Below are 16,017 nucleotides of genomic sequence, written 5' to 3'. Positions count from 1 at the left end.
AGAGAAGTAGACGTGCCAAGTATTTAAAAAATAAAGCAAACCCACTTCCCATCCCACTCTGATTGCTTAGAAAGTTATGTGCAGGAAATGTTCTCTTAAGATATGCAAGGTGTTCTTAAGATGTTCCAGAACAGCTGGTGAATGTGAGAAAAGAGAGCCTGCTCCTAGCTTTACAATGCAATCCTAGGCAGAGTTAAATCCTTGCAAGCCTGCTTTCTTCAAAAGTCAGAGAACAACCATTGGTTTATTGAGAAGGTCCTTCTCTTCTAAGGACAGGTGGGTGATTCCTACCATTCATTCAGGGAGACAGGAACAACTTTTCTTCCTCTGCCTGACCATGGTGGAACTCACCCTTCCTTCAGGTTTCGTACCCCAAAAACTATAATCTGAGCTATGATTAAACTAGAAGAAGAGATTCTGCATTTCCCCACGTGCATCCAGCTGGATGACCTTGGGCTTGCTACAGCACTGATAAAACTGTTCTGACCGAGCAGTGATATCAGGGCTCACTCAGCCTCACCCACCTCACAGGGTGTCTGTTGTGGGGAGAGGTAAGGGAAGGCAACTGGAAGCCGCTTTGAGGCTCCTTCGAGTAGAGAAAAGCGGCATATAAGAACCAACTCTTCATCTTGATCTTCTTGTTCTTCCTCCTCCTCTTCTTCTTCTTCCTCCTCTTCCTCTTCTTCCGAAGAAATCCCAATGTGGCTTAGAAGAAGAGGTGGTTCTTATATGCCACTATTCTTTATCAGAAAGACCCCACAACAGACACCCAGTGAGTGAGGTGAAGCTGAGAGAGCCCTGATCAGTAATATCTTCTTCTTCTTCCTCCTCTTCCTCTTCTTCGAAAGGAATCCCAAATTGGCTTAGAAGAATAGTTGGTTTTTCTATACCACTATTCTCTACCAGGAGTATCAAAGCTGCTTATATTAGCCTTCCCTTTCCTCTCCCCACAACAGACAGCCTGTGAGGTAAGTGAGGCTAAGGCCCATTATGCACGGCCGCCGAAACGGCGATTTCGGGTCACATGGAAAACACGGAGGGGGAAGACGCGACGCATACCGGTTATACACGGGGCGGGGCGCGATGGCGGCAAAACCCAGAGTAACCGATTATGCACACGCCGATCCGGGCGCCGCTTCTGGTTGCGCCCCGCTCACCCGGAAGCTGCGCTTTCTTCCGCGTTTCACTGACGCGGCTTTTTCGGCGGCATGCACCGAAGCTGCAGCCGGTTGCAGCCGGCTCCGTGCGTTATCCGTGATTTTAGTCGCCGCCATTCCACCCCGAATGTGCGCTAAAACCCCCGTGCATAATGGGTCTAAGAGAGCACTGATATTACTGAAGAAGAAGAGTCAGTTCTTATATGCTGCTTTTCTCTACCCGAAGGAGTCTCAAAGCGGCTTACATTCACCTTCCCTTTCCTATCTCTACAACAGACACCCTGTGAGGGAGGTGAGGCTGAGAGAGCCCTGATATTACTGCTCGGTCAGAACAGCTTTGTCAGTGCTGTAGTGAGCCCAAGGACACCCAGCTGGCTGCATGTGGAGGAAAAGGGAACCAAACCTGGCTCTCCAGATTACAAGTCAGTGTTCTTAACCACTATATTAAGGTAACCAGGTTTTAACATTGGTAAAGCAGGACACCATTGACAGGGGGTGGGGGTTCTTGATTAAAAATTTGGTCTATATGGAGCAACAAAAAGTTTCATAGAATGCATAGAAAGCAAAAATAGTATTGTAACATATATATTTGAATTTCAACATAAGTACAATTTGCTAGATACCCCCAGATGTTCCTCCAAAAGTGGGACAACCTGGTCACCTTACACTATATCAAGCTGGCTCTCTAGTAGTAGAAGAATATGCAACAAACAACTTGCAACAGGTAAATATTAACTATTAAGGGTTTGAAGAAAACACCAAGCTGGCTTACAAACACCTTTCCCTTCCACTCCCCACAACAGACACCCTATGAGGTAGGCAGGGTTGAGAGAACTCTAACAGAACTCCTCTGCGAGAACAGCCTTAAGTGAATTGTGACTAGCCCAAGGTTACCCAATTGGCTGCATGTGGACAAATGAGGAATCAAACTCAGTTCCCCAGATTAGAGTTCACAGCTCTTAATCACTACACCCTGCTGGCTCTCTAGTAGTAGAAGAAGCTAACATGCAACAACCAACTTGCAACAGGTAAATATTAAGTATTAAGGGTTTGAAGAAAACAGGAAAAATATGAAACATAGTATGGTATAATATAACACAATATAGTAAGACAGAGTAGACTAATATCCCACAGATGAAAATGAATTAGGAGGGACAAGATGTACTCCTGTCTCAGAAGAGAAGGACCCGTCTTGGTAAGTAACCAATGGCTGTTCTCCCTCTGAGAAAGAGGGTCTCTTGGTGGGACCTTCCAGAACAGTCCCCTAAGTCCTGGACAGGTCACTGTCCTCAAGCTCCATAACATGCTGTAAGCCATTTCCACTGAAAACAGCATATGAAGATCTGTATAGGTTGAATTTATAGTGTTTAATGAATGTTGATACTGAGGACCATATTGCCACCTTGTGCACCTCTTCCATTGTGGAATGTCTTAAGGATGCAACATTCATTGTACCACTCCTGACTGAATGCACAGTGATGCCCTGTGGCATCTTTTGGTTTTATGGTTTGTAAGTTTTTATGATGCAGGCTTTTAGCCATCTGCTGATAGATGACTTAAGATATTCTTGAGCCCATGTAAGTAGGAAAAACTGCTGTGAACAGACTATTTTTCTGATGCTCTCTGTTCCAATTATGAACGTCTTAAGAGTTTTTCTGGCAGCTGGAATATGGCAGAGTTTCTCCTTGGGGTGCACAGAATTAGGACAAAATACTAGATGCTTGATTAGTGCAGAAAAATCGTATGTAGTCTCCATGTTGGGAACCTATGGCTTTGAGAGGGGTCCCTTCATGCTACTCCTTTTAAATCTCATGACATGCAGATGTCTTGAGATTGGTACTTCCTTATTAGCAGGAATAACAACGGCCAATGCTGCAATTTGTCTGCAAAGAGTGGCTGCTCATAAACCTCTTGCTATACCTTCTGTAAGATGTCTCTGATTCTGGGAAGTATACAATCCAATTTTTTTTTTGCCAACATTTGACAATTAGTGTCTGGATGCCAAGAAGATGACATCTATGCTGTAACTCACTTTCAAGAGAACTATCCTCCCCATCTCCACATTATCATTTTCAACCACTCTAGATGGGAGTGCCAGATTGGTCTATGACAAAGCATGTCCACTGAGACTGACATAGTCAGGGGAGGTTCTTCTGTAATTTGTGGGACAGTGGAGAACCATGATCTCATTGGCTAAAAAGTTGCCACTACTCGGATTTCTGCCTGATGCTGTTTGACTTTCTGAAGAAATTTGGGGAGGACCAGTATTGGAAGGAATGCATATAGTAGGCTGGTCAATCCAATGTTATTGCATCCATGATTTCTGCCTTTGGATGGAAGTACCTGGAGTAGAAACAGTACAGTGATTATTGTTGACACTATGAAGTCTACTACTGGCTCACAATGAGGCTGAATACCTCCAGGACCATTCTTTCTTCTGTATGTTTGCTGGCTCAACCGCATGTATGTTGGACACTCCTTGGATATGCTCAGCATGGATTGATAGGAGGTTCAGCTCAGCCCACAGTAGCTTCTGTGTGTAGAGCAGAGGATCTGGAGCCCCCCCCCCCCCATCTGTTTATTTAAGGAAGGAGAAGAATTCAGGGAGCATATTAAATGACTCAGTGCTGCTTATATTACCAGCCTGTAAGGATTTTCTGGAGCATCTGGAATCTATTGTCAGTGCCCATTTGGCTTGTGAAAGTCTTGGGCTGATTATTCTCTATGCATTGGGAGCATATAAAATGGCTGCCACAAAGATTCAGCCTTAGAGAGAGAACCTGGGTCTCCAAGATACTTCTTTGTGGTGCTTTTTGGTGCCCTTTTAAAGTTTGGCTCTGTGCTCCTTAATATACACAGTTGATGCAGCACCTTCTGGGACACTTTCCATTGGTATCACTGCTTTACTGTGCTTTGCATGGTTCTGTGTGGCAATGGGGATTTATAAGTCATTATTGGACAGAAATCTGTCTGTGTGCCCTGATTCAGCCATTGTACCAAGAGTCTGACTGAGAAGAGTCTGTGCTCTTAAAATGTCCACCATAAGTTCTGCATTCATTAGAGACTTTTTGCTGCTCCCCCATAGTTGCTAGCAGCAAACAAAACAGAGGGGAAAGAAAATAAAGAAATAGCTGGTAGACTAGCATAGGCGAGAATTAAAGGGCAAAAGGTTGAAAAATACAGTAAAGCAGTGGTCCCCAACCCCCATTCCGGAGACCGGTACCAGTCCGTGGATCAGTCGGTACCAGGCCACGGCTCCTCCTTGTCCTCCTCCCCAGCTGCTGTCTCGGGGGCTGGCTTGCCACTCTGCCGCCAGCTCACCTTTGATGCTCTACAGCGGCCGCTTTGGCTGGGGCTCCCCCTCAGTGTGGCACTGCGCAGCTGCTGCTGGCAGCGCCCCCCATTGGGCAGCAGGAAGTCAGGGGCGCCAGTGGGAAAGCAAGTGGAGCAGGGGCTCAGACGGCGGTGACATCCCTCGGCAAAAGACTACCCCCCCCCCCCCGGCCTCAGTAAAATTGTCAAGCATTGACTGGTCCCCGGTGATAGAAAGGTTGGGGACCACTGCAGCTAGCCTACCAGCTAGCTTCTTTCCCTATAAAGGCAGGGAGAAATACTGAAGGAAGGGTGACTCCGAACAAGGAGACAGGAAGAAGAAAAATTGTTCTTGCCTCCCTGAGTGAATGGTGAGAATCACCCACCAAGATGTCCTTTACCTCAGAGAAACAGCTTATGACTCCAGGGTTAGTTTATTTTGTCCTGCAGGATAAGGAGCAAGATTCAAAGGAAGAATTTAATTGAATGAAGGCACCAATTGTGGTCAGTGAGACCACCATTTGCAATCTTTACACCAATTATTTGAAGAATTATAGGGATTATTAGAAAAGCAATTGAGAACAAAACAGCCAATATTGTAATGCCTCTGTATAGATCTATGGTGCAGCCCCATTTGGAATACTGTGTACAATGCTGGTAACCATATCTCAAAAAAGACATCACAAAGCTGGAAAAATTAGAGGAGGGAAACCAAGATGATTAAGAGGTTGGAGCACCTTTCATGAGGAAAGGTTGACGAGTCTGGGACTTATCAATTTAGAAAAGATATGACTAAGGGGAGACATATGATAGAGGCATATAAAATTATGTATTGGGTGGAGAGAGTTGACAAAGATAATTTTTTCTCCCTTTCCCAAAATACTAGAACTCATAGGCATGCAATGAAGCTAAAGGCAATAGGTTCATGGTGGACAAAAGGAAAGTGACTAAAATGTAGTATTTGGTGCCAGAGGATGTAGTCATGGCTACAGGAATTAATAGCTTTACAAACTAGATTCATGGAGGATACTATCCACAGTGACTGAGGGGAACCTCTGCAGTCAGAGTCACAAAACTTCTGAATCTCAGAGCCAGGAAGCAGCATCAGGAGAATGCCTTGGCCTCTATGTCCTGTTGTTGGCTGTCCAGAGGAACTGGTTGGTCACTATATCAGACAGGACTAGATGGACGATTGGACTGATCCAGCAGGACATTTCTTGTGATCTTAAGAACATGTGACCAATTCTACATAGTTAAATTCTTGTCACATGCCTAAGAAAGAATACTTCTTACACATTTATATTTGCATTGCCCACATGAGCAGCTGCTGTGCCGTACTTCTTTCAAAAAGTGATACACTCTCTATCCAGAGATGCAGCAACTTAGGGCGAGAATTTAGGGCAGATGATTTTCCCCTCTTGAAAAAAAGGAATGGAATGAAGTTCTGGTTGTTGTGATTTAAAATTTAACGTCCAAGGAAAGGGCTTTTGTTCTTACTGAGGTTCATCATCCACACATAATGTCCCATCTATTTATTCCTTGGAAAGTTGGCAATGAATGTCAGGGGATTTGGTGCTATTAATAAAATTTACATTTTTTTACATTCTGATTGTCATATAACGGAATACATTTAGACTTTCCAGATTTGCTACTCACACACAGCAATTTAGGAGAAAATTTAGAGATTTTTTGTGGCTGACTTTCAAGCTGATGGCATCTGACTTTAGCATCATTTTTTAGAGCTGTCCTAGGCAGAATTCCACTTTCTAAGCCCATTGTCTTCAATGGACTTAGAAGACTGTAACTCTGCAAAGGTTGGCATTGTTAACGCCTTATATCTTGTTGCTAGATGGAGTTCAAACCTTCTTTGGTTGGCTAATATAAACTGAACTCATGGTTTTTAAAAAAATAAATATGTTCCTTTATCACTGCCCCTACATCCCTTTTGTACAGTAAGATTTACTAATGACAGAAAGAAAGCTGGACAAAACAGGAATAGATTCCAACTTTTTGTTTCAAAACCCACAATATATAATCGCCATCACAACAAAACCCTTTTGACATTTCAAAGCAAAGCAGTGCATGCTAACATTTTAAACAGCCAAAATCTGATAGTTGAACTTTTCAAAGATTACAAGAAAAACAAAAAACAAAACAATGTCATTTTGATAATACAAATTATAAAACAAAAACAATGAAGCTTCCAAAGCTGGGACAAGTGAAAATCAGACCCAAAAGACTTTACCCAGCTCCATGCCCTGGCAACACAAAAAATCCCTCTTTTTTTTTGTTCTGAATCTGGCAAAGCAGCATTTGTCTGCCACCTCAGACAACTCACACAGAGCCTGATGTGCATCATACACCAAATATGAACTGTGTCACTTAACCCCTTACTGCGGGGGCAGTGTCCTGAGTTGCACCAAAGCATGACATGATTTTCCCCGGTTAAAAACCTACAACATAGCTCTGACAGAATGAGTGTGCCTGCCAGCAAGCATGTCACACTGTGGGGGATGTTTTGTGACATGGCCATGCAAGCAATCATCAAATTAAAGTGAGTCAGCAGCAGCAGAAAGAGACTGGGGGAAGGAGGAGGGAAAAGAGAGACAGAGAGCATGCGAATAGAAAAAAAGGTATTGTCAGCAAAGGCCCCAAACAGGGTAAAAAACAGTTTTTTTTTTTTTTAACGTTCATGGCTAGAAACAGAAGGATTTAAACATTCAGATCTTGTCTGGGTCCTGAGCTAAACTTTGGTTGGACTGCTACAATCCAGAACCAGCTGCTGTTATAAAGCAGACAAGGTTAAAATGAAATAAAATGACTGCCACTATATTAAAAATACTGTCTGACAAGTATAAGGAGAAGGAGGGCCAGCAAGCCCCACTTACCTCTTCCACGCTCCATTTGGCCACGTTCTTGGCAGTAAGGCCTGAGACCTCTGGCAGCAATTTGCAGTGTTGTTCCCAGCAGAGATGGAGGCGGTGGGTCGGGTTGGTGGAAAGGGACGGCATGAAGACCGACTGATGGAGGGCCTGCTGCAGAGCAAACGCTGTGTCTGAAGAGGAAGTAAGACAAGTCAGTCCCTTATGGGTTTTTAGAAAACAAAACACAGGTACTTTATTCCCTGGCCAGCTGTGCTCGGAGCATCCCTCCCCTCCTCCCCTGAACACAAAAAAAGGGAAGGGGGGGAGAGAAAAGAAATCCATGTGCTGACAGCTGCTCTTAGGGAAGAGAGGTCCTGATGCTAACATGGGAGGAGTTGCCAGTTTTCTCTTGCCAGGGTGGAGGAGGTTGGGTAACTGCATCTTCGGCTGGGAATCAATGGCACCATTCCAGCTTAAAGCCTGTTCCCAGCTTGCTAAGAGGACTCTACATGCCAGTTAATGACAGGCACCGGCCACGTCCGGGGTGGGTGGGGGAAGACTCCAAGGTCAGGGAGGCTGGCAATTCCTTCCAGACATTAGTATCAGTCCCCATCTGTCAAATAATCAATGCATGAGGGGGGGGACCTCTCCCTCCCTTCCTGTCTCTGCCCCCCCCCTCCTACGCACCACCTATGAGATCACTTGGTTATTGCTGTGTCACAGTGCGGCAGGGATCTGTTGCTGACTGCATGATATATCAGACAGCAGAGCCACTGATGAATGTGGCATAGCAACATTTCATCGGCTAACAACACTGGCTAATTACATTTGGTTTTCCTCCTCCTCCATCGGGACACGGCTCACAGCATACAAGGCAATCCAAACAACTGGGTCCTCCTTTCCCAGTATAAATTATGGGCAAGGTTTATGGTGACACCTAGTGGTGTCAACAGACAAATAGAGTTCACCACTTAGGCGAGCACAATGATGCAATTGTCAGAGAAGCTCTGTGTCTACTGCTGTTTCCACTGTCTCAAAAAGGTTTCAGCAAATATAGACAAGTGGGACAATTTGTAGTGAATACATAAGAAAAAGAAAAAAGCCTATCCCAAGGCTACTACAGATGTTACTAAAATTAATACAGAATAAATGAAGTAAAGCAGTGATCCCCAACCCCCAGTCCGGGGATCATTTGGTACCGGGCTACGGCTCCTCATCCTCCTACCCGGTTGCTGCCTCGGGGGCTGCCCTGCCACTCTGCCACTGGTTCACCTTTGGTGCTCTCCAGCAGCCGCCATGGCTGGGGCTCCCCCTCGGAGTGGCACTGCGCAGCTGCTGCTGGCAACGCCCCCCAGCAGGCGGTGGGAAGTCAGGGGTGGCGGTGGGAAAGCAAGTGGAGCAGGGGCTCAGGCGGCGGCAGCGACATCCCTCAGCAAAAGACTACCCCCCCCCCAAGACCTCAGTAAAATTGTCAAGCATTGACCAGCCCCTGGTGATAAAAAGGCTGGGGACCACTGAAGTAAAGGAATCTTTGTTCCTTTTTGTTTATTCTCGTATAGAATTCAACCAGAACGGTTTTAAATATGTCCTGTTTTCAAATGGAAATTTTCCTCAATGGTTATCCTTTGAATGTAAATGTCATGAATATCCAAATTGTGAAATTCAATCTCTATTGAATAATATAGCATATATTTGGCTCTTCAAGATGGGGATGCTAGTAATACCAACTGGGGAGCAGCCTGAGGCTCATCAGAGCTTGGTAGCTGAGCAGGGCTGACCACAGTCTGTACTTGGATGGAAGAAAGTTAGGCAAATAGGTTATTTTATACCGCCTCTCTCTTGATCACTTATTCTGAACACCTATCTATATAACCTTGGGAACAGTCAACAGAGAAGAGTTTTCACTCTTGCCAGATCTCAGCCTTGCCTACAGGAGGACTAGAGGGCCAAAATAACAAAAATCCCCCTCCCTCAGAGACTATGCCCTTGTCCCAGAAACCTAACAAAACAAGGGAGCATTTTTTTACTCCACTGCCCCATATATGATCTATTACATGACAAAACAATACAGGTTAGAGAGGTACTCAGGTCTGACAGCAAAAGAAAAGGTAAAGAAACTTTAAAATGACGAGACCCCCCAACCACCCTATGTACTGCCACAGTCTGTGCCGCTGCTTTTAAGATGTGCAAACATTTCACAGGAAAATAAATCTTTGCATTTTTTATACTAGTCAAATATTTACAATTTTTATATTGATAACTGTTTGATTATGATTTTATCATTCTTAGTTTTAAAATGCATTCAGCATTTTACCTTGTATTTTGCCATCCCAGCATGGGATTAAAGAATACATTAACCCTGGGTTAAAGAATACTAATGAGTTCATCCAATGGCCATAGTGGCTTGGTCCTAAGCTTTGGCAAACCACTACAGAAATGTTTCAGGTGGGACCCACTAACAAAGCAATGATACAAAATGCCTAAGTGGAAATCCAAGATGTTATCTCAATAAGGAGCATTAACCTGGCCTTGTTGCATTAATCAGCTTTGTGAGGACAATTTTTTTTTAACGACTTGAAATTAAATTCTTCTTGCAAGTACTAAGGACAATGGAACATTGGCCTGCTGGAGAAGAGAACCTAGTATGTCTGTTAGGAGTTGGAAAATTACACTCAAAATCCATACAAGTGGGTAGCTGTGTTGGTCTGAAGCAGCACAACAAAACAAAATCAGAGTCCAGTGGCACCTTTAAGACCAACAAAGATTTATTCAAGGCGTGAGCTTTCGAGTGCAAGCACTCTTCCTCACACTATGAACTGACTATCATGACAATGGGAATAACTCAAAATCCAGATTGTCTTCACAAAAGTTTTCATTTCAACTGAAGCAAAGTTTGCAGCTCAAAATACTTTGTTTAATAGTAAATAATGGAGGCTTGAGTCACTAATGGAAGCAGCTGAAAGAAGCACAGGTGTCCATATTTTTGAGGGGGTTCTTTGGTATGCAACAAGTATGGCTTTATAAATGAAGGAAAGGGGGGGGGAGAATTCAGGGAGGAGGGTGCTTTAAATAAGACCAGAAGAGGACTGAGGAAAAAAGCATATAATAGAAAGAGTCAGCTGAAAAATAAAATGATGGGGTAGGGCAGGGGTAGTCAACCTGTGGTCCTCCAGATGTCCATGGACTACAATTCCCATGAGCCTCTGCCAGCGTTTGCTGGCAGTGGCTCATGGGAATTGTAGTCTATGGACATCTGGAGGACCACAGGTTGACTACCCCTGGGATAGGGGAACTAGCATGGCCAGGCTCTTGGGAGTTAGGAATCTCAAGGCTGAGCTGCATAAAAAGGTTTTGTTTAAAATACAAATATTTATTATAATTACGTGCACATAATAAAAGTTTAAAACACTGATAAAATCTTAGTTGTGTAGTACAATAAAAAATAATGCATGAAATATATGAGGAACAAAGGCACCCTCGAGGAACGGTGCCAAAATAGTAGTCAATTAGCTTTTGGCTGTGAGGCATTAGCGAGCTTTTTTGCGGATAAGGTCTTGTCGCTCCACTGGGATCTTCCTGTCATCCTTAATACAGAAAGGAAACCAGAAGCCCCTTGGCCACCTCAGGGGGATATGTTTGATGGCTCAGGCAGCTCTGAGAAACTGAAGTTGCTGGGGTCGGTGAGGGCGACCACTTGCCCCCTTGATCCCTATCTGTATTGGTTGCTCAAAAGGAGGGACCAGTGGATAGGTGGCCCTCTGGGAGAGATTATTAACCTCTCCCTGTCTCCCAGGGAGTTCCCAGAGGTGCTGGAGGAGGCAGTGGTTTGCCCTCTACTGAAAAAACCAATGCGGTCCCACAGGGAGCGGTACATTCCCTCACATTAACATCTTCATGTGCCACCTGGCACAGCTGGTCTGGAGCTACGGGCAGGGTTGTCACCAATATGCGGATAACACCCAGCTCTATCTCCTCCTGGACGACCACCCAGTCTCACCCCCCACCCCCGGATACATTTGCCAGATGTTTGGAAGCCGTCACTGGGTGGTTAGAACTGAGTCGCCTGAAACTCAACCCCTCCAAGATGGAGGTCCTGTGGCTGGGCAGAAAGATGGCAGGCCAGGAAGTGTGTTCACCCGCCTTGGCTGAGGTACAGCTTTATATCTTTCCTCAGAAAGGAACTTGGGGCTGATTCTGGATACCTCCCTTTCAATGGAGGTGCAGGTCACGGGAGTAGCCAACAAACCGTTTTTCTACCATAACCAGGCAAGGCTACTAGTGCTCTCCCTTCCCCTGGACTGCCTGGCCACAACGGTCCATGCAACAGTTACATCTACACTGGACTTCTGTAACTAGCTTTATCCTGGCCTACCCTTGTCCTTGACCTGAAAACTCCAGCTGGTGATGAGGCTGCTAGGGTCCTCACAGGTAAGAAGACAGCAATAAGTTCCGGATAGTCCACTGTACAATAAAGCATCCAATCTTAAAAAATAATTTCTGTCCGTCTTCTTTATTTCAAACAGTAAGTAAAGGAACATCAAAGCAAGGTCCTGGGTATTAATCACCCGCTTTCAATTTCTTTATCAGTGACTTCCTTAAATGATAAGTATACATTCAATCAGCCTGCAGTTTGCAGTTCTAAAATCTATACATCCCACCCCCACATTGGACCTACCTTGAACCAATATCTTTAGCATTCTAACAATTCAAACTACTTCATATGTCCCAATTGAGTTCGTATTTCACCTTAAAAAATACAGCAAATATTATCAATTGGAAAAATTATTGTATTACAACATCAATGCAAAACCATAGCAGGCATCTATAGTTATCTGTTCATATCTCATTAGCTCTCAGCTCATCGCTCTCATGAAGATCCCTGGTGCTAACTGCTACCATAATGGGATCCCAAAACTCAATTACACAAGAACAGTATAACCGTACTCCATTCCCATAACCGTACTCCATACCCATCGCCAGGCCCGACTACTAGCGCCCTACCTGTCCCCCAAACACTTAGCCACAGTGATCCATGCAACGGTCACTTCCAGAATAGATTTCTGTAACTCACTCTACGCAGGCCTTCCCTTGTCCGTGATCCGGAAACTTCAGCTAGTGCAAAATGCAGCTGCTAGGGTCCTCACTGGCACACCTTGGAGGGCCCACATCCAGCCAGTGCTGAGGCAGCTGCACTGGTTGCCAATTGCTGCCCGGATCCGGTTCAAGGTTTTGGTTCTAACCAAGGCTTTATGCGAGTTGGGACCCACATACCTGAGGGACTGCCTATCGCCCTATGCCCCTCGCAGGGCCTTGCGCTCTGCGGGTGAAAATCTGCTGGTCGTTCCCGGCCCTAGGGAAGCATGCCTGGCCTCGACCAGGGCCAGGGCCTTTTCAGTCCTGGCCCCCGCCTGGTGGAATGAGCTCCCGGGAGAGCTGTGGGCCCTGCGGGATGTTTCATCATTCCGCAGGGCCTGCAAAACGGAGCTCTTCCGCCAGGTTTATGGTTGAGGCCAGGGCTGATAATATAGATCTATGCCCCCCCCCTGGGATTTGGGACCTGAAGTAAACATCATCAGGACCTCCTCTCCACCCGCCGGTAGTGGGAGGGGAGGAGATTGAGTTGCCGATCTTGCCATGCTGGTAATGCTGGTAATGTTATTATTGACTTTTAATGGGGTTTTAACGGGGATTTTAGGATGCTGTAACCCGCCATGGGCCGCAAGGGCGTGGCGGGGAATAAATCTAATAATAATAAATATAATAATAATAATAATAATAATAATAACAACAACAACAACAGGTATATCCCAGCTGTAGCTCATTAATGAGCATTTAAAGATATACAACTTAATTAGGCTGCCTACACAAATAACACAAAACTTCAAATTATAAAAAACCTGAAAGATTCCAGGATGCATTAAGTCCATTCGTGTCCGTCAAAAAAATATATTGGCATTCTTTTTGTAGTAATTTACTGTTCACATCAATCTCTTAATGCATTCCTATCTTCAACTGTTCCAGTCAGAAGAAGCGAAGATTCTTTGGTGTCTAAGAGGTAACTATAGATGGACACTATGATTTTTATTAATGTTGTAATAGAATAATTTTTCCAATTAATACTAATTTTTAAGTTGAAATATGAACTCAATTGGGACATATGAAGTACTTTGAATTGTTAGAATATTAAAGATATTGGTTTGAGGTAAGTGTGGGGGTGTCTAAATTTCAGAACTGCAAATTGCAGGCTGATTGAATGTATACTTATCATTTAAGGAAGTCACTGATGAAGAAACTGAAAGCGGATGATTAATACCCAAGACCTTGCTTTGATGTTCCTTTACTTACCGTTTGAAATAAAGCAGACAGACAGAAATTATTTTTTAAGATTGGATGCTTTATTGTACAGTGGACTATCCGGAACGTACTGCTGTCTTCTTACCTGTGAGAACCCTAGCAGCCTTACCACCAGCTCATCACCAGCTGGATCTTATTGCTTTCTTCTTACCTTCTATTGGTCTGGTGGAATTTCTGTAGGGTCCTCACAGGGACATCTTGGAGGGCCCATATCCAGCCTGTGCTGAGGCAGCTGCATTGGTTGCCAATTGCAACCCAGATCAAGTTCAAGATTTTGGTGCTCATCTTTAAGGCTATCTGTGGCTTGGACCCTACCTATCTGAGAGACTGCTTGTCTCCTTATGATCCCCTGTAGGGCCCTTTGTTCTGCAGGGACTAATTTGCTGTGGGCCCTGCGGGAGCTTTTGGTGTTCCACAGGGCCTGCAAAACAGAGCTCTTCCACCAGGTTTATGGTTGAGGAAGGCATGGCAAGAAGATTTTGTTGGGCCCTTGGTGCTAAGCACTGTTAAGCCTCTGTTATCTCTGCTTCCTCTTCCCACTCCCCTGTGCAGATGTTATTGGGGGGGGGGGTTAGGAGGTTGAATACCGGCATGTCTTTTGGGGGATATTGATTCAGTTGTATAGTTTTTCTGTCCTAGAGTGTTTTAATGGGGTTTTATGGTGTTTTTATGATGGACAAATTGTACCATTGCACGAGCCCGTTCCGGGAGTGGCGGGTAATAAGTCTAAATAATAATAATAATAATATTAAAATAACAACAACAACAGCAACTATTACTAACCTCTTCCATCAGTTTCTTGTTTCATTAGCTGGAACTTTATATAACCACGTGAGCAACCAATCCTGAAAAACATAAAAGTAAGACAAATAACTATATATTTAAAAAAATTTTCAATATTTATGAATATGGAGAGGTAAGTCATCGTCCACTAAGGCGCCAATATGCTGCTACAACAATCTTACAGGACTTGTTAAATGTAGATTACAAAATCTTCAGTAAAATCCCAGCCAAAAGACTTACGAAATGCACTATAGAAGTTATTCATGAAGATCAATTTCATCAATTCATGAAGGATTTATTCCAAGGAGCCAAATGAGAAACAACAACCACTTCATACTAAACGCCTTGAATTTGGCCAAATCAAAAGAACAAGATACAGCTTTTCTCTTTTTAGATGTGGAAAAAGCATATAACGACGTCAGGTGGAATTTTTTACTAGCCACACTCCAACAGATGGAATGCGGGATGAGCTTCATAAAATGGATGCAACTAAGATACACCAAATAAGAGGCAAGGATCCTGGTTAATGGAATGGTAATAGAAGACAAAATTCAGATTGGCAAAGGAGCCAGACAAGGATGTCTGCTATCTCCACTTCTATTTAATGTAGTTCTAGAAGTACCAGTGAATAAAATAAGATCATATGAGAAGATAATGGGGCTTACTGGCGGAAAACAGGAATTCAAAATTAGAAGTTTTGCGGACAATGTTCTACTAACATTGGGGAAACTGAAAATAAAGATACCAAGAGTGATGGACTATCTAATGCAGTGTTTCTCAGCCCTGGGGTCCCGACCCCAAGTGGGGTCGCCTGGCCCCTTCCGTTGAGTTGCCAGGTTGGTGGCTGCTGCAGTGGTGGCCAGCAGTGGTGGCGGGTGGCGATAGCAGGCAGTGGCGGCATGGCACTGGCCACCTCCACGCTGCCTCCAGATTGTTCTGCGCCTGCGCCCACGACCTGCGCACACCACCCCCATGCATGCTGCCACCACCGCACTTGCGGCGGTTAAGAACTGCTGATCTAATGGATTTTGGTTGGGTCTCTGGCTACAGAGTCAAAAGGACAAAAACAAAAATCTTCTTATTCACCAAACACAATCAAAGAATAGAAGACACACGGGTGTGATGTCAACCCAGATAAAATTAAATATTTAGGTATATATTTAGATATGGATCTTAAAAAAATGGTTCAAAACAATTATAATACATGGGACCAAATCAAAGAAGAACTGGAAAAATGATTCAGACGAAAGCTGTCATGGTCAGTGAGGGTAGCATCAATAAAAATGACAATACTGCCCCTAATGAATTTTGTTATTCCAATCCCTTCCCTTAGAGATTAAAGACAAAACACTCCAGAATTGGCAAAAATAAATAAATAAATTTATGTGGAACTACAAAAGGCCCAGGATCGCTTTCAGGATTCTGCAAGATGACAAATCAAGAGGTGGATTGGGAGTACCTAATTTAAAACTATTCTATCATGCTGCGGTGCTGGTTTGGATTACTGAATGGATTAATAATCCGTCAAAAAGAGATCTTGCATTGGA

General features: G+C 44.1%; 1 protein-coding gene across 4 annotated transcripts in view; it reads right to left on the bottom strand.

Moving 5' to 3' along the window:
• LOC143837414 (lethal(3)malignant brain tumor-like protein 4) overlaps window positions 1-16,017 on the bottom strand; it is a 77,883-nt gene that overhangs the window by 15,988 nt on the left and 45,878 nt on the right. For all 4 annotated transcript variants that reach the window (XM_077337179.1, XM_077337180.1, XM_077337181.1 and 1 more), the window contains 2 exons: window positions 14,471-14,532; window positions 7,358-7,524 (listed from right to left, as the gene is read on the bottom strand). In XM_077337179.1, the coding sequence (XP_077193294.1) occupies window positions 7,358-7,524; window positions 14,471-14,532 (229 nt within the window). The remainder of the gene's footprint in view (window positions 1-7,357; window positions 7,525-14,470; window positions 14,533-16,017) is intronic.

This window comes from Paroedura picta, chromosome 5 (assembly GCF_049243985.1).
Source record: "Paroedura picta isolate Pp20150507F chromosome 5, Ppicta_v3.0, whole genome shotgun sequence".
Classification (NCBI taxonomy): domain Eukaryota; kingdom Metazoa; phylum Chordata; class Lepidosauria; order Squamata; family Gekkonidae; genus Paroedura; species Paroedura picta.
Note: the sequence above shows the minus strand (reverse complement) of the source record. Positions and strands in the feature narration are given on the sequence as shown.